This window comes from Macaca nemestrina, chromosome 9 (genome assembly GCF_043159975.1).
Source record: "Macaca nemestrina isolate mMacNem1 chromosome 9, mMacNem.hap1, whole genome shotgun sequence".
Classification (NCBI taxonomy): domain Eukaryota; kingdom Metazoa; phylum Chordata; class Mammalia; order Primates; family Cercopithecidae; genus Macaca; species Macaca nemestrina.
This window is the reverse complement of record NC_092133.1, coordinates 38909682-38928014: the sequence shown is the minus strand read 5'-3', so window position 1 is coordinate 38928014 and position 18333 is coordinate 38909682. Positions and strand designations below refer to the sequence as shown.

Here is an 18333-nt window from a genome sequence, read left to right as displayed (position 1 = left end):
TATGAAAGAGGATATAGAAGAAGTGGACCTAGAGACCTTCTGCTTTTATTTTTTGGCAAAACACTACACTGTGTGACGCAGCTAACTACAAAGAGCCTGATGAATGGAATTTTTAAGGCAAGCACGGAACAAGGGGGTAGGAAATAAAACTTGTGCAAGTTGGTCTACAGCTTCTGCTACACCATACAGTATTTTTTTTCTAGTAGTATGCTTTCCAGTTTCTATGTTGGTAACTACATAACAATGTGAGTAATTTTGAATTCACTGTAATCAAATATGCTGGTAAATAATTTGTCAGATAATTGCATTTTTAAATCATTCCTAGGAAAAGCACAACCAACAGTCTGAATTTACTATTGAAAACTTGGAAAACACTGCAGTTGACTTGTTTGCAGCTGGGACAGAGACGACAAGCACAACCCTGAGATATGCTCTCCTTCTCCTGCTGAAGCACCCAGAGGTGGCAGGTATGATCACAGATATTGAGTAAATTGATTTTCAGAAAAGATGTTGGGAAGGTGTTGCTAGTGTCCTCCTTCATGATTCTCCTAGAGGAGCTTCATTATTTAAATTTCTGTGCTTCCAACTGTAATATGTTCCAAACTAATGGTGATTAAAATGGGATATATTGGCCTGGTATGGTGACTCACACCTGTAATCCCAGTAGTTTGGGAGGCTGAGGTGGGTGGATCACTTGAAGCCAGGAGTTCAAGACCATCCTGGCCAACATGGCCAAACCCCATCTCTAATAAAAGTACAAAATTTAGCCAGGCATTGTGGCACACGGCTGTAATCCCAGCTGCTCAGGAGGCTGAGGCACCGTAATCGCTTGAACCCAGGTGACGGAGGCTGTAGTGAGTCAAGATTTTGCCACTGCACTACAGCCTGGGCGGCAGAATGAGACTCTGTCTCAGAAAGTAAAAAACAGAAGAGGAAAATAAAAAGGTCATCTTTGCACGGTAGAGGAAGATAACTGAGAGAAATGAAGACAGCATAGCAGTAGAAAAAGCAATAGAGCTCTGGTCCAGTATGTCTGGATTTCATAGACAACAATTTCTGGCAGGAAGAGACAAGATAAATTGACCTGGGATTGTATGTTGGTTTTATTATGAGAAGGCCATTTTAAATAGCAAGTATATTCTTGAAGATAACTTTTCTCATTCTCAAAATTTCAGGTTTGAATGCTGGAATAGGGAAACTGGAAACTCTCCTTATTGAAGGATAAATGGTAATCCTAGAAATGTAGTGAGTCTGCCTGAGAAAATTCCTAGTCCGATAAGTATTCTAAAAAGTTAGATTCATAAGAAAGGTAATTCTGTTTACCAGAAGAGTTACCTAAAGAATGTTCCATTTAGGCAGAATATGTACCTGAGACAATTCCCGTGTAATTGGTGTTGGACAAAATAAGATATTTTAAGGGAGTCAATAATTTTATCTTTCATGAACAACTTTACTTTAGAAATTTACTTTTAGGGACTTTTGATTATGCTGCAGATAAGAAATATTCTTTTTTTCTCCTATGTCAGTATCCCCCATTGAAATGACAATAAGCCAATTATGAATAAGAATTAGGCCTTTTTTTAAGATGGCCGAATAGGAGCAGCTCCAGTCTCCAACTCCCAGCGCGAGCGACACAGAAGACCGGTGATTTCTGCATTTTCAACTGAGGTACTGGGTTCATCTCACTGGGGAGTGCCGGACGATCGGTGCTGGTCAGCTGCTGCAGCCCGACCAGCAAGAGCTGAAGCAGGGCGAGGCATTGCCTCACCTGGGAAGCACAAGGGGGAAGGGAGTCCCTTTTCCTAGCCAGGGGAACTGAGACACACAACACCTGGAAAATCGGGTAACTCCCACCCCAATACTGCGCTTTAAGCAAACAGGCACACCAGGAGATCATATCCCACACCTGGCCGGGAGGGTCCCACACCCACGGAGCCTCCCTCATTGCTAGCACAGCAGTCTGTGATCTACCGGCAAGGCAGCAGCGAGGCTGGGGGAGGGGCGCCCGCCATTGCTGAGGCTTAAGTAGGTAAACAAAGCTGCTGGGAAGCTCGAACTGGGTGGAGCTCACAGCAGCTCAAGGAAACCTGCCTGTCTCTGTAGACTCCACCTCTGGGGACAGGGCACAGTAAACTAAACAAACGCAGCAGACACCTCTGCAGACCCAAACGACTCTGTCTGACAGCTTTGAAGAGAGCAGTGGATCTCCCAACACGGAGGTTGAGATCTGAGAAGGGACAGACTCCCTGCTCAAGTGGGTCCCTGACCCCTGAGTAGCCTAACTGGGAGACATCCCCCACTAGGGGCAGTCTGACACCCCACACCTCACAGGGAGGAGTACACCCCTGAGAGGAAGCTTCCAAAGCAAGAATCAGACAGGTACACTCGCTGTTCAGAAATATTCTATCTTCTGCAGCCTCTGCTGCTGATACCCAGGCAAACAGGGTCTGGAGTGGACCTCACGCAATCTCCAACAGACCTACAGCTGAGGGTCCTGACTGTTAGAAGGAAAACTATCAAACAGGAAGGACACCTACACCAAAACCCCATCAGTACATCACCATCATCAAAGACCAGAGGCAGATAAAACCACAAAGATGGGGGAAAAGCAGGGCAGAAAAGCTGGAAATTCAAAAAATAAGAGTGCATCTCCCCCGGCAAAGGAGCGCAGCTCATCACCAGCAATGGATCAAAGCTGGACGGAGAATGACTTTGACGAGATGAGAGAAGAAGGCTTCAGTCCATCAAATTTCTCAGAGCTAAAGGAGGAATTACGTACCCAGTGCAAAGAAACTAAAAATCTTGAAAAAAAAGTGGAAGAATTGATGGCTAGAGTAATTAATGCAGAGAAGGTCATAAACGAAATGAAAGAGATGAAAACCATGACACGAGAAATACATGAAAAATGCACAAGCTTCAGTAACCGACTCGATCAACTGGAAGAAAGAGCATCTGCGATTGAGGACCAAATGAATGAAATGAAGCGAGAAGAGAAACCAAAAGAAAAAAGAAGAAAAAGAAATGAACAAAGCCTGCAAGAAGTATGGGATTATGTAAAAAGACCAAATCTACGTCTGATTGGGGTGCCTGAAAGTGAGGGGGAAAATGGAACCAAGTTGGAAAACACTCTTCAGGATATCATCCAGGAGAACTTCCCCAACCTAGTAGGGCAGGCCAACATTCAAATCCAGGAAATACAGAGAACGCCACAAAGATACTCCTCGAGAAGAGCAACTCCAAGACACATAATTGCCAGATTCACCAAAGTTGAAATGAAGGAAAAAATCTTAAGGGCAGCCAGAGAGAAAGGTCGGGTTACCCACAAAGGGAAGCCCATCAGACTAACAGCAGATCTCTCGGCAGAAACTCTACAAGCCAGAAGACAGTGGGGGCCAATATTCAACATTCTTAAAGAAAAGAATTTTCAACCCAGAATTTCATATCCAGCCAAACTAAGTTTCATAAGTGAAGGAGAAATCAAATCCTTTACAGATAAGCAAATGCTTAGAGATTTTGTCACCACTAGGCCTGCCTTACAAGAGACCCTGAAGGAAGCACTAAACATGGAAAGGAACAACCGGTACCAGCCATTGCAAAAACATGCCAAAATGTAAAGACCATTGAGGCTAGGAAGAAACTGCATCAACTAACGAGCAAAATAACCAGTTAATATCATAATGGCAGGATCAAGTTCACACATAACAATATTAACCTTAAATGTAAATGGACTAAATGCTCCAATGAAAAGACACAGACTGGCAAACTGGATAAAGAGTCAAGACCCATCAGTCTGCTGTATTCAGGAGACCCATCTCACACGCAGAGACATACATAGGCTCAAAATAAAGGGATGGAGGAAGATTTACCAAGCAAATGGAGAACAAAAAAAAGCAGGGGTTGCAATACCAGTCTCTGATGAAACAGATTTTAAACCATCAAAGATCCAAAGAGACAAAGAAGGCCATTACATAATGGTAAAGGGATCAATTCAACAGGAAGAGCTAACTATCCTAAATATATATGCACCCAATACAGGAGCACCCAGATTCATAAAGCAAGTCCTTAGAGACTTACAAAGAGACTCAGACTCCCATACAATAATAATGGGAGACTTCAACACTCCACTGTCAACATTAGACAGATCAACGAGACAGAAAGTTAACAAGGATATCCAGGAATTGAACTCATCTCTGCAGCAAGCAGACCTAATAGACATCTATAGAACTCTCCACCCCACATCAACAGAATATACATTCTTCTCAGCACCACATCATACTTACTCCAAAATTGACCACGTAATTGGAAGTAAAGCACTCCTCAGCAAATGTACAAGAACAGAAATTATAACAAACTGTCTCTCAGACCACAGTGCAATGAAACTAGAACTCAGGACTAAGAAACTCAATCAAAACCGCTCAACTACATGGAAACTGAACAACCTGCTCCTGAATGACTACTGGGTACATAACGAAATGAAGGCAGAAATAAAGATGTTCTTTCAAACCAATGAGAACAAAGATACAACATACCAGAATCTCTGGGACACATTTAAAGCAGTGTGTAGAGGGAAATTTATAGCACTAAATGCCCACAAGAGAAAGCAGGAAAGATCTAAAATTGACACTCTAACATCGCAGTTAAAAGAACTAGAGAAGCAAGAGCAAACACATTCGAAAGCTAGCAGAAGGCAAGAAATAACTAAGATCAGAGCAGAACTGAAGGAGATAGAGACACAAAAAACCCTCCAAAAAATCAATGAATCCAGGAGTTGGTTTTTTGAAAAGATCAACAAAATTGACAGACCACTAGCCAGACTAATAAAGAAGAAAAGAGAGAAGAATCAAATCGACGCAATTAAAAATGATAAAGGGGATATCACCACCGACCCCACAGAAATACAAACTACCATCAGAGAATACTATAAACACCTCTACGCAAATAAACTGGAAAATCTAGAAGAAATGGATAATTTCCTGGACACTTACACTCTTCCAAGACTAAACCAGGAAGAAGTTGAATCCCTGAATAGACCAATAGCAGGCTCTGAAATTGAGGCAATAATTAATAGCCTACCAACCAAAAAAAGTCCAGGACCAGATGGATTCACAGCTGAATTCTACCAGAGGTACAAGGAGGAGTTGGTACCATTCCTTCTGAAACTATTCCAATCAATAGAAAAAGAGGGAATCCTCCCTAACTCATTTTATGAGGCCAATATCATCCTGATACCAAAGCCTGGCAAGGACACAACAAAAAAAGAGAATTTTAGACCAATATCCCTGATGAACATCGATGAAAAAATCCTCAATAAAATACTGGCAAACCGGATTCAGCAACACATCAAAAAGCTTATCCACCATGATCAAGTGGGCTTCATCCCTGGGATGCAAGGCTGGTTCAACATTCACAAATCAATAAACATAATCCAGCATATAAACAGAACCAAAGACAAGAACCACATGATTATCTCAATAGATGCAGAAAAGGCTTTTGACAAAATTCAACAGCCCTTCATGCTAAAAATGCTCAATAAATTCGGTATTGATGGAACGTACCTCAAAATAATAAGAGCTATTTATGACAAACCCACAGCCAATATCATACTGAATGGGCAAAAACTGGAAAAATTCCCTTTGAAAACTGGCACAAGACAGGGATGCCCTCTCTCACCACTCCTATTCAACATAGTGTTGGAAGTTCTGGCTAGGGCAATTAGGCAAGAGAAAGAAATCAAGGGTATTCAGTTAGGAAAAGAAGAAGTCAAACTGTCCCTGTTTGCAGATGACATGATTGTATATTTAGAAAACCCCATTGTCTCAGCCCAAAATCTCCTTAAGCTGATAAGCAACTTCAGCAAAGTCTCAGGATACAAAATTAATGTGCAAAAATCACAAGCATTCTTATACACCAGTAACAGACAAACAGAGAGCCAAATCAGGAATGAACTTCCATTCACAATTGCTTCAAAGAGAATCAAATACCTAGGAATCCAACTTACAAGGGATGTAAAGGACCTCTTCAAGGAGAACTACAAACCACTGCTCAGTGAAATCAAAGAGGACACAAACAAATGGAAGAACATACCATGCTCATGGATAGGAAGAATCAATATCGTGAAAATGGCCATACTGCCCAAGGTAATTTATAGATTCAATGCCATCCCCATCAAGCTACCAATGAGTTTCTTCACAGAATTGGAGAAAACTGCTTTAAAGTTCATATGGAACCAAAAAAGAGCCCGCATCTCCAAGACAATCCTAAGTCAAAAGAACAAAGCTGGAGGCATCACGCTACCTGACTTCAAACTCTACTACAAGGCTACAGTAACCAAAACAGCATGGTACTGGTACCAAAACAGAGATATAGACCAATGGAACAGAACAGAGTCCTCAGAAATAATACCACACATCTACAGCCATTTGATCTTTGACAAACCTGAGAGAAACAAGAAATGGGGAAAGGATTCCCTATTTAATAAATGGTGCTGGGAAAATTGGCTAGCCATAAGTAGAAAGCTGAAACTGGATCCTTTCCTTACTCCTTATACGAAAATTAATTCAAGATGGATTAGAGACTTAAATGTTAGACCTAATACCATAAAAATCCTAGAGGAAAACCTAGGTAGTACCATTCAGGACATAGGCATGGGCAAAGACTTCATGTCTAAAACACCAAAAGCAACGGCAGCAAAAGCCAAAATTGACAAATGGGATCTCATTAAACTAAAGAGCTTCTGCACAGCAAAAGAAACTACCATCAGAGTGAACAGGCAACCTACAGAATGGGAGAAAATTTTTGCAATCTACTCATCTGACAAAGGGCTAATATCCAGAACCTACAAAGAACTCAAACAAATTTACAAGAAAAAAACAAACAACCCCATCAAAAAGTGGGCAAAGGATATGAACAGACGTTTCTCAAAAGAAGACATTCATACAGCCAACAGCCACATGAAAAAATGCTCATCATCACTGGCCATCAGAGAAATGCAAATCAAAACCACAATGAGATACCATCTCACACCAGTTAGAATGGCAATCATTAAAAAGTCAGGAAACAACAGGTGCTGGAGAGGATGTGGAGAAATAGGAACACTTTTACACTGTTGGTGGGATTGTAAACTAGTTCAACCATTATGGAAAACAGTATGGCGATTCCTCAAGGATCTAGAACTAGATGTACCATATGACCCAGCCATCCCATTACTGGGTATATACCCAAAGGATTATAAATTATGCTGCTATAAAGACACATGCACACGTATGTTTATTGCAGCACTATTCACAATAGCAAAGACTTGGAATCAACCCAAATGTCCATCAGTGACAGATTGGATTAAGAAAATGTGGCACATATACACCATGGAATACTATGCAGCCATAAAAAAGGATGAGTTTGAGTTCTTTGTAGGGACTTGGATGCAGCTGGAATCCATCATTCTTAGCAAACTATCACAAGAACAGAAAACCAAACACCGCATGTTCTCACTCATAGGTGGGAACTGAACAATGAGATCACTCGGACTCAGGAAGGGGAACATCACACACCGGGGCCTATCATGGGGAGAGGGGAGGGGGGAGGGATTGCATTGGGAGTTATACCTGATGTAAATGACGAGTTGATGGGTGCAGCACAGCAACATGGCACAAGTATACACATGTAACAAACCTGCACGTTATGCACATGTACCCTACAACTTAAAGTATAATAATAATAAATAAATTAAAAAAAAAAGACAAATGTTTATATTTGTTCTAGCTCATGAGTACACAGGCATTTGATGAATTACCCTGTACATTTTCTGTACTTGTATTTTCCCCTAAATTTCTAAAAACAATAAAGACAAAATTTTTAAAAATAAAAAAAATAAAAAAATAAAAAAATAAAAGAATTAGGCCTTTTTTCGGAACAGTTACTAGCCTATTGAGTTCTAGATGATTATTTTTCAACTTTTATTATAAATTAAAGGGTACAAATACAGGTTTGTTCCATAGGTAAGTTGTGTAACACTGAGGCTTGGGGTCCCAGCTATTCCATCACACTGACAGTAAACATATTACCCATCAGATGGTTCTTCAGCCCACATCCCTTCCCTCCCTCCCCCATCTAGTGATCCTCAGTGTCTATTGTTCCTGTCTTTAAGTTCTTGTGTATTCAATGCTTACCTCCCACTTATAAGTGAGAACATGTGGTATTTAGTTTTCTTTTCTTGTATTAGATTGCTTAGGATAATGGCCTCCCACTTCATCTATCATCCTGCAAAAGACATAATTTTTGTTCTTTCCTATGGCTGCATAACATTCCATGGTGTATGTATTAGTCTGTTCTCATGCTGCTAATAAAGACATACCTGAGACAGGGTAAAGGAAAGAGATTTAACGGACTCTCAATTCCACACAGCTGTAAAGGCCTCACAATAAGTCTCTGATAGAGACTTATTCACTATCATGAAAACAGCATGGGAAAGTCCGGCCTCTGTGATTAAATTACCTCCCAATGAGTCCCTCCCATGACGTGGGAATTATGGGAGCTAGAATTCAAGAGGAGATTTGGGTGGGGACCCAGCCTAACCATATAAGTGTCTATTTACCACATTTTCCTTATACAATCCAATGTTGATGAGCACATAAGTGGATTCCATTTCTTCGCTATTGTGAAAAGCACTACAGTGAACATATTGAGGTGTGTGTCTTTTTGAGAGAATAAATATTTTGGGGGCATATACTCCCTAGTGGGATTGCTGGGTCAACTGGTAGGTCTATTTTAAGTTCTTTCAGAAATATCCAAACTGGTCTCCACAGTGACTGAACTAGTTTGCATACCCACCAACAGTGTAAAAGTATTTCCATTTCTCTGCAACTTCACCAGCGTCTGTTGTTTTTGGACTTTTTAATATTAATAATTGCTATTCTGACTGGTGTGAGATGGTACTTCATTGTGATTTTGATTTGCATTTCTCTGATGATTAGTGATGTTGAGCATTTTTTCATATATTTGTTGGCTGCTTGTATGTCACATTTTGAGAGGTGCCTGTTCATGTCCTTTGCCCATTTTTAATTGATTTTTTTGTTTAATGCTTGTTGATTTGTTTACATTTTTTATAGATTTTGGATATTAGACATTTAGGTCCTTTAATGTAGGAAGAGTACAGGAGATAGTCAAGAAGACTTCAACAAATTTCTAAAACACACAGAGCATATAGAGGAATGATAAATCTGTACAGAGAGGATAAAACTGTAACCAAAAAGTCAGAAGAGAAAAATTTATCAAGGACAAAAAGTTAATCAGTGTCCCTTAAATCCCCCCAATTGGTATTTGGAAGTACCAAGGGTCAAAGATGGTGGAGAATGAGACTGAAAAAGGAGGCTCTCCCTGCTACGTTTCCTCCACAACTCTTTTCATCAGGTAACTAATTTTCTCCCACATGGAAAAGGAGGCTTATTCTCTAGAGAAACTGAGTTTAAGAAGCCCTGTACTCAGGGACACAGGGAAGTGCCAGAAAAGGCATGAGGTGTAGGCTTGAAAGGCAGATTTGGTACGGATCTGCTCCTTGAATTCAAAGACTCTTAGCTCTTTTATTCATCTTGCTTCCTAAAATTCAGTAGCTAGCTTTATCCCACAGAAAGGGAACTGATCTAGAAAAATGACGTTTTTCTTTTGCCATCTTAACAGAAAATTATCTTCAATGTCCAACAGAGTGAATGAAATGAAAACATATACTGCTAGACCCAGGGTTATGGAATTTCAGGACGTGAGAATTAAATGGAAAATCACAAAAACTTTCAGAGCTATACCAGGTTATAGTGAAAGAATTAGGATTCAGAATTCTCAAGAACTATTAATATCATCGTGTATATTAATAGAAACAGGGTGTTTTCAAACTTGCATGTTTGCCAAAAATTTTACCTTCTATTTTCCCTTTCTCAGAAAAATGTTGGAGAATGCACTTCATTCAAATGCCTGAAACCTAGTTAGAGAATGTCCTGAGCTCCAGCAATCAGGAAACCTCACATAGGGGAATGAGAGTGTCAGGGAGGCTGCGTAGCACCAGACCTAGAAAAGAACTACTTCAGAATGGACCTGGTGGATAATTCAGAAGTGAGAGGAGACAGCAAGAACAAGAGATGTGACAGATTTTATGAGAGTTTCCAATAACTAAAAAAGAGTTTCAAACATCTGCCTGAACATTTGTAAATAATTCTAACTTGGGAAACAGAAAATTACAAATTGAAATAGAGACATGGTTAAGCCAAGGAAAGTACTAAAAATATAATTTAATCATAGCTGTCTTACCAGATAACTATATTTGTGTAGTCAGAATGATGTAAGCAATGAATACTGATATCATAAAAATTGTCATCCAAATATATTCTGGAAAAAAGCATGTGAAAAAGTGAGTATGTCTATCTGTGGGTGTGTTCAAATATGAGGTGAAGATAGAGATTAAAATTCTCATCTCTCATAATAAAAAATTATTAAATATAATATACAAAAGGAGGCCGGGCGCGGTGGCTCAAGCCTGTAATCCCAGCACTTTGGGAGGCCGAGACGGGCGGATCACTAGGTCAGGAGATCGAGACCATCCTGGCTAACACGGTGAAACCCCGTCTCTACTAAAAAATACAAAAAAACTAGCCGGGCGAAGTGGCGGGTGCCTGTAGTCCCAGCTACTCAGGAGGCTGAGACAGGAGAATGGCCCGAACCCGGGAGGCGGAGCTTGCAGTGAGCTGAGATCCGGCCACTGCACTCCAGCCTGGGCGACAGAGCGAGACTCCGTCTCAAAAAAAAAAAAAAAAAAAAAAAAAAAAAATATATATATATATATATATATATATATATATATACACAAAAGGATAAGTAAGAAATAGAAACAGAGTCTTTATTTTAAAATGTGGATGTATGTTCAGAAGGAGCTGCTAGAATGTTCAAAATGGTGGATTTGGAAAGTGTACAAATTGCAAACCATTGCAATTTGCGACCCTTGCCACACACAGATGCACAAATACAGTCATATATACGCATAAATCTGAGAGTATAATTTAATGTTTAAGCAACATATGTTATTTTGATATGAAATCAATCCCTGTTTTTTTTAAGACAGTAATTTCATGACTAAATTATATGCTTACTTTATGTTTTCAAACATTTTATTATTTTTATTTGTATTATTATATCTACTAATGTATAATTTATACACAGATTCATCTTTTATCTTCTTTAATTTTTATGGGTACATAGTAGGTATAAATATGTTTGGGGGTACATGAGATGTTTTGATACAGGCATGCAATGTGAAATAAGCATGTCATGGAGAATGCGGTATCTATCCCCTTAAGCATTTATTTTTTGAGTTACAAACAATTCAGTTACACTCTTTAAGTTATTTTAAAGTGTACAATTTAATTATTATTGACTATTGTCACCCTGTTGTGCTATCATAGAGTAGGTCTTATTCATCCCCACCTCCCCTCCCACCCCCCACTACCCTTTTGAGTCTCTGGTAACCATCCTTCTATACTTTATGTCCATTAGTTCAATTATTTTATTTTTAGATCCCACAAATAAGTGAGAACATGCTATGTTTGTCTTTCTGTGCCTGGCTTATTTCACTTAAAGTAATGATCTCCAGTTCCCTTCATGTTGTTGCAAATGACTGAATCTTATTCTTTTTACGTCTGAATAGAACTACATTGTGTATATGTACTATGTTTTCTTTATCCATTTGTCTGTTGATGGATATTTAGGTTGTTTTGAAGTCTTAGCTATTGTAAACAGTGCTGCAACCAACATAAGAGTGCAGATGTCTCTTCAACATACTTATTTCCTTTTATGGGGGGTATATACCCAGAAGTAGGGTTGTTGGATCATATGGTTGCTTTATTTTTAGTTTTTTGAGGAACATTCAAATAGCTCTCCATAGTGGTCATACTAATTTACATTCCCACCAACATTGTATGAGGGTCCACTTATCTCCACATCCTCACTAGCATTTGTTATTGCCTGTCTTTTGGATATCAGCCATTTTAACTGGGGTGAGATGACATCTCATTGTAATTTTGATTTATATTTCTCTGAGGGTCAGTGGTGTTGACCACCTTTTCGTATGCCTGTTACCCATTTAAATGTCTTCTTTTGAGAAACATCTATTCAAATCTTTTGCCCACTTTTGGATTGGATTATTAGATTATTTTCTATAGAGTTGCTTGAGTTTCTTATATATTCTGGTTATTAATCTCTTGTCAGATGAATAATTTGCAAATATTTTTCTCCATTCTGTGGTTTGTCTCTTCCCTTTGTTGATTGTATCTTTTGCTCTGCAGAAGCTTTTTAACTTGATGCGATCCCATTTGTTCATGCTTGCTTTGAATGCCTGTGCTTGTGGGGTATTGCTCAAGAAATTTTTGCCTAGACCAATGTCTGGGAGATTTTCCCTAGGGATTTCCTACAGTACTTTCACAGTTCGAGGTCTTAGATTTAAGTCTTTAATCCATTTTGAGTTGATTTTTGTTTATGGCAAGAGATATGAGTCCAGTTTCATTCTTCTGTGTAGGATATTAAATTTTCCCAGCACAATCTATTGAAGAGACTGTCTTTCCCCCATTGTACATCCTTGGCACCTGTGTTAGTCTGTTCTCATGCTTCTGATAAAGCCAACACAAGACTGGGTAATTTATAAAGGAAAGAAGTTTAATGGACTCACAGTTCCACATGACTGGGGAGGCCTCACAATCATGGCAGAAGGTGAATGAGGAGCAAAGTCACGTCTTACCTGGCAGCAGGCAGAGAGCTTTGCAGGGGAACTTCCATTTATAAAACCATGAGATGTTGTGAGATTTATTCACTACCATGAGAAAAGTATGGAATAAACCACGCCTATGATTCAATTATCCCCACCTGGCCTCACCCTTGACTTGTGGGGATTATTACAATTCAAGATGAGATTTGGGCTGGGAACACAGCCAAACCATATCAGCTCCTTTGTCAAAAATGAGTTCACTCTAGGTCTGTGAAATTGTTTGTGGATGCTCTATTCTGTTCCATTGGTCAATGTGTTTGTTTTTATGTCTGTACCATGCTGTTTTAGTTAGCACAGCTGTGTAGTATAATTTGAAGTGAGATAATGTGATTCTTCCAATTTTGTTCTCTTTGCTTAGGACAGTTTTGACTATTCTGGGTCTTTTGTGGGTCCATATACATTTTAGGATTTATTTTTGCTATTTCTTTGAAGAATGCCATTGATATTTTGATAGGGATTTTATTGAAACTGTAGATTGTTTTGATAACATGGGCACTTTAACAATGTTGATTTTTCCAATCCATGAACATGAAATATTTTTCTGTTTGTGTCCTCTTAAATTTCTTTCCTCAGTGTTTTATAGTTTTCATTACAGAGATCTTTCAGTTCTTTGGTTAAATTAATTCCTAGGTATTTAATTTTATGTATGGCTACTGTAAATGGGATTACTTTTTAAATTTTCTTTTTGTTCATTGTTGGCATATAACAACACTACTGATTTTTATATTGATTTTGTATCCTTCAATTTTACTGAATTTGTTCATCAGTTCTAATAATTATCCTGTGGAAGCTTTAGGTTTTTCCTAGTAAAAGGTTATATCATCTGCACACAAGGATATTTTGACTTCTTCCTTTCCATTTTGGATAGCCTTTATATTTTTCTCTTGTTTGATTGCTCTTGCTAGGTCATCCAGTATTATGATGAATAACAATGGTGACAGTGGGCATCCTTGTCGTGTTTCTGATCTGAGAGGAAAGACTTTGCATTTTCCCGATTCAGTATAGTACTAATTGTGTGTCTCTCATATAGCTTTTTTACGTTGAGGTATGTTTCTTCTATCTCAAGTTATTTTTCATGAATTTGTATGAGGAAAGGATGTTAAATTTTATCAAATCCTTTTAAAGCATCAACTGAAATGATCATATGGTTTTTATCCTTCATTCTTTTGATATGATGTGTCACACTGCTTGATTTGCACATGTTGAACCATCCTTGCATCCCAGGGATAAATCCCACTTGGTCATTGTGAATGACCTTTTTATTGTATTGCTGAATTTGGTTTGCTCACAGTTTGTTGAAGATTTTTGCATTCGTGTTCATCAGGTGTATTGGCCTGTAGTTTTGTTTTCTTGATGTGTATTAGTCTGATTTTGGTATCAGGGTAATACTGGCCTCATGGAATGAGTTTGGAAGTGTTCTATTTGCCTTTATTTTTTGGAATAGTTTGAGTAGGATTGGTATTAGTTCTTTAAATGTTTGGTAAAAATCAGCAGTAAAGCTAGTCAGTCTTGGGATTTTCTTTACTGGGATACTTTTTATTTTTTGTTTGATCTTGGTACTGGTCATTGCATGTTTAGGTTTTGGATTTCTTCCTGATTCAATCTTGATGGGTCATATTTGTCTAGGGATTTGTCCATTTCTTGTAGATTTTCCAATTTATTGGCATATAGTTGCTCATAGTAACCACTAATAATTCTTTGAATTTCTGCAGAATCAGTTGTAATGCCTACTTTTTAATTTGTTTCAATTTATTTGAATCTACTATGTTTTTGTTTGTTTGTTTGTTTGTTTTTTGTTTTTTTCTTATTCTGGCTAAAGGTTTGTCAATTTTGTTTAACTTCTCAAAAAAGCAACTTTTTGTTTCATTGATCTTTTGTTTTGTTTTCTTCATTTAAATTTTATTTGCTTCTGCTCTGATCTTTATTATTCCCTTTCTTCTACTAACTTTGGGTTTAATTTACTTTTGCTTTTCTAGTTCTTTAGGATGCATCATTAGATTGTTTACTTGTCAATTTTTCTCCATTTTTGATATAAGCTCTTGTAGCTATAAACTTCCCTCTTACTAGTGGTCTTGCTGTAGCCCCTAGGTTTTGGTATGTTGTGTTTCCATTATCATTTGTTTCAAGAAAATTTTCAATTTCCTTTTTAATCTCTTCATGGACCCACTGTTCATTTGTGAGCATATTTTTAAATTTCCATTTATTTGTGTAGTTTCCAAATTTCCTCTTGTTATTGATTGCTGGTTTTATTACATTGTGGTCAGAGAAGATGCTTGATATTATTTCAGTTTCTTTGAATATTTTAAGACGTGTTTTGTGACCTAACATATGGTCAGTTCTTGATAACAATCCATGTGCTGTGGAAAAGAGAATGTATTCTGTAGCAGTTGGATAAAGTATTCTGCAAATATCTATTAGATCCATTTGGTCTATAGTGCAGATGAAGTTCAATGTTTTCTTGTTGATTTTCTCTCTGAATGCCCTGTCCCATGCTGAAAGTGGGGTGTTGAAGTCTCCAGCTATTATTGTATTGTGGTCTATCTCTCTCTAGTTCTAATTATAGTTCTTTTATATATCTGGGTGCTCCATTGTTGGTTGCATATATATTTAAAATTGTTCCATCTTCTTACCGAGGTGACCACTTCATTACCAATAGTGATCTTCTTTTTCTCTTCTTACAGTTTTTGTGTTGAAATGTGCTTTGTCTGTTTTAAATATAGTAACTCCTGCTCTTTTTTTCATTTCCATTGGCAGGTACTGTCTCATTCCATTCCTTTATTTTCAGCCTATGTGTGTCTTTATAAGTGAAGTGTGTTTCTTTTAGGTAACAGGTTAATAGGTCCTGTTTTCCAACCACTATGTCTTTTGATTGGAGATTTTAGTCCATTTACATTCAGTGTTATTATTGACAAGTAAGGACTTACCCCTGCCCTTTTGTTATTTGTTTTCTGGTTGTTTCGTGGACATTTCTTCCTTCTTTCATTTCTTCCTGCCTTCCTTTATTGAAGATAATTTTCTCTGCTTACATGTGTACGGATTTTTCTTAATGCCTAGTTTATAGCAGTTACACATTTGTGCATCTGTAACAGTCCTCTCTTTAAGGTTGCGTATACTTCCATCACTATAATTTAAATTTCTAATGATGTTTGGATACCTTCATCATGATTCATGTAGCCCTGAATTGCTGTAACAAATGTGCCATTTTTTCTCCTTTTCCATCAGTTTTTACTTGTGTCTTGTCAGCTAAAGTCCAGGAAGAGATTGAACATGTGATAGGCAGAAATCGGAGCCCCTGCATGCAGGACAGGAGCCACATGCCCTACACAGATGCTGTGGTGCACGAGATCCAGAGATACATTGACCTCCTCCCCACCAGCGTGCCCCATGCAGTGACCTGTGACGTTAAATTCAGAAACTATCTGATACCCAAGGTAAGTTTGTTTCTCCTACACTGCAACTTCATGTTTTTGAAGTCCCCAAATTTATAGTATCATTCTTATCCTCTACCATCACCGAGTGAAAGAAGTGCCTAACTCATATGTATGGCAGTTTAATGGGACTTTCTGTTGTTTCCAGTTTGGGGCTACAAAGTTTTGTAACAGGTCCTTGTGTCTGGCAGTGTGTGTTTTCCAGATTTATTATCTTTCTTCAAGATTGGTTTGGCCTCTCTTAGGTGCTTATATTTCCAAATACATTTTAAAGGTATTAGTTTGTCAATTTCCCAAAACATTGGGCTGGAATTTCTGTCAGGGTGACATTAAATTTGTAAGTCAGTTTGGAAAGAACTGAATCTTGACACCTTGAGTCTTTCCATTCCTCAATATAATTATCCTTCCAATTTATTTGGGGTTTCTTTTATTTTCCCAGGAATGTTGTGATTTTGTTGTCATGGCTTTCAAGTCTTTGGTTTTCCCTAGATAATTAATATTCTTGTTGTGGAACATAATCAGTTTTTATCATTCTGATGATGTTAATCTGTCAACTTTGCTAATTTTACTAATCACTGTTCATAATTTATTTCTGGATTCATTGTAATTTCTGTGTACATTATATGTATCTGGGTTAATATTGTTTTATTTCTTATTTTCCATTTCTCATGGGCTTAATGCCTCTTTATTGCATTCATTATTGCATTGGCTAGAATTTCTAGGAGAGTGTTGAATAGAATTGGTGACAGTGGGGATCCTTGTTTCTCATTTCTAATCTGCAGAAAGCAGTGGAAGTTTTCCATTTCAATATCGAGAATGATGCTTGAAGTAGATTTTGGTAGTTTTTCTTTTTATAAGATTAGAGAAGTTTGCTGTCATATATATATATATGTCATCATTGTGTATAAAATCTTATCAATCAATTCTGGGCATCTATTTATACAATTGTGTGTTAGTCCATTTCCATTGCTATAAAGGAATATCTTTGGCTGGGTAATTTATTTAAAAAGAGTTTTATTTTGGCTCATGGTTCTGCAGGCTGTACAAGAGGCATAATGGGAGCAGGCATCTCCTCCTAGTGAGGACTTCAGGTAGCTTTCAATCATGGAAGAAGGTGAAGGGGAAGCAAGCGTGTCACATGGCAAGAGAGGGTGTAAGGGAAAAAGGGGTAGAAGTAACTTTAAACAACCAGCTTGTGTGTGAACTAACAGAATATGGACTCACTTATTATCATGGGAAGTGCTTTAAGCCACTTATGAAGAATTCATCCCTATGTCCTAAATACCTCCCACCAGACCCCACCTACAACATTGGGAATCACAATGAGATTTGAAGGGGACAAATATCCATTCAACATCAGATTACATATATTTGGCTTACATTCCTCACTAAATAAAAATAATTATCCACATAAAGATGAACTGACCTTCTTCATATTGTTTAGGACTTCAGTGTTTACATTCACAAGAGATTTAGTTTATAATTTTCTTTCCCAGAATTTTCAAGATTTTTGATATTAAGATTATACCAGCCTTATAAAACTAGGCGAAAAAAGTTTCCTAATGCGAGTCTGTTTTTATTGCCGTTCCCTCTCCCCACTTTTCTTTTTGTGATAACTTAGTTGTATCTTTGAAATGTCTGATAAATTTTGGTTAAATACCAGATGTTATATATAAGAAATTGCAGAATTGCAAAGGAAGTTTATATTCTTTAAAGAAATATTCATTCCTCTCCCATAGGCAGTCATAATGACATAACACCTGTTGTCATGATTCAGAATTGGATGTAATGCAAAGACAGCCAAAAATTGAGTGTCAGTGTTAGCTAGCTCTCTGAGTTTCTCCTACCTCTGGAACCTTGAGACCAATTTTTATCTCAGTGGTTTTACAATGCGTTCTATCACATGGTTTCTGTATTTATCCAGACACTCCAGTTGCCATCTCAAACCTACTTTTTCCAAGTAAAACCATAGTCTCCAATGCACTGCAATATTATTAGTGAAATAAAAAATAATATAACTGAAACTTGTATTTTCAAGGGGAAAAAGCAATGAGATTGGTAAGGTTGCAATTACTAATGTCATCTTTTGAAGAAGACAGAATTGATAAT

General features: G+C 37.8%; 1 protein-coding gene across 4 annotated transcripts in view; it reads left to right on the top strand.

Annotated features, from left to right (window-relative positions):
• Positions 1-18333, top strand: part of CYP2C9 (cytochrome P450 family 2 subfamily C member 9) — a 51163-nt gene that overhangs the window by 26867 nt on the left and 5963 nt on the right. For 2 of the 4 annotated variants that reach the window (XM_011738245.2, XM_011738259.2), the window contains 2 exons: positions 326-467; positions 16019-16227. In XM_011738245.2, coding sequence (XP_011736547.2) covers positions 326-467; positions 16019-16227 — 351 coding nt within the window. The remainder of the gene's footprint in view (positions 1-325; positions 468-16018; positions 16228-18333) is intronic. The other 2 variants (XM_011738266.2, XM_011738254.2) reach the window with 1 other exon arrangement.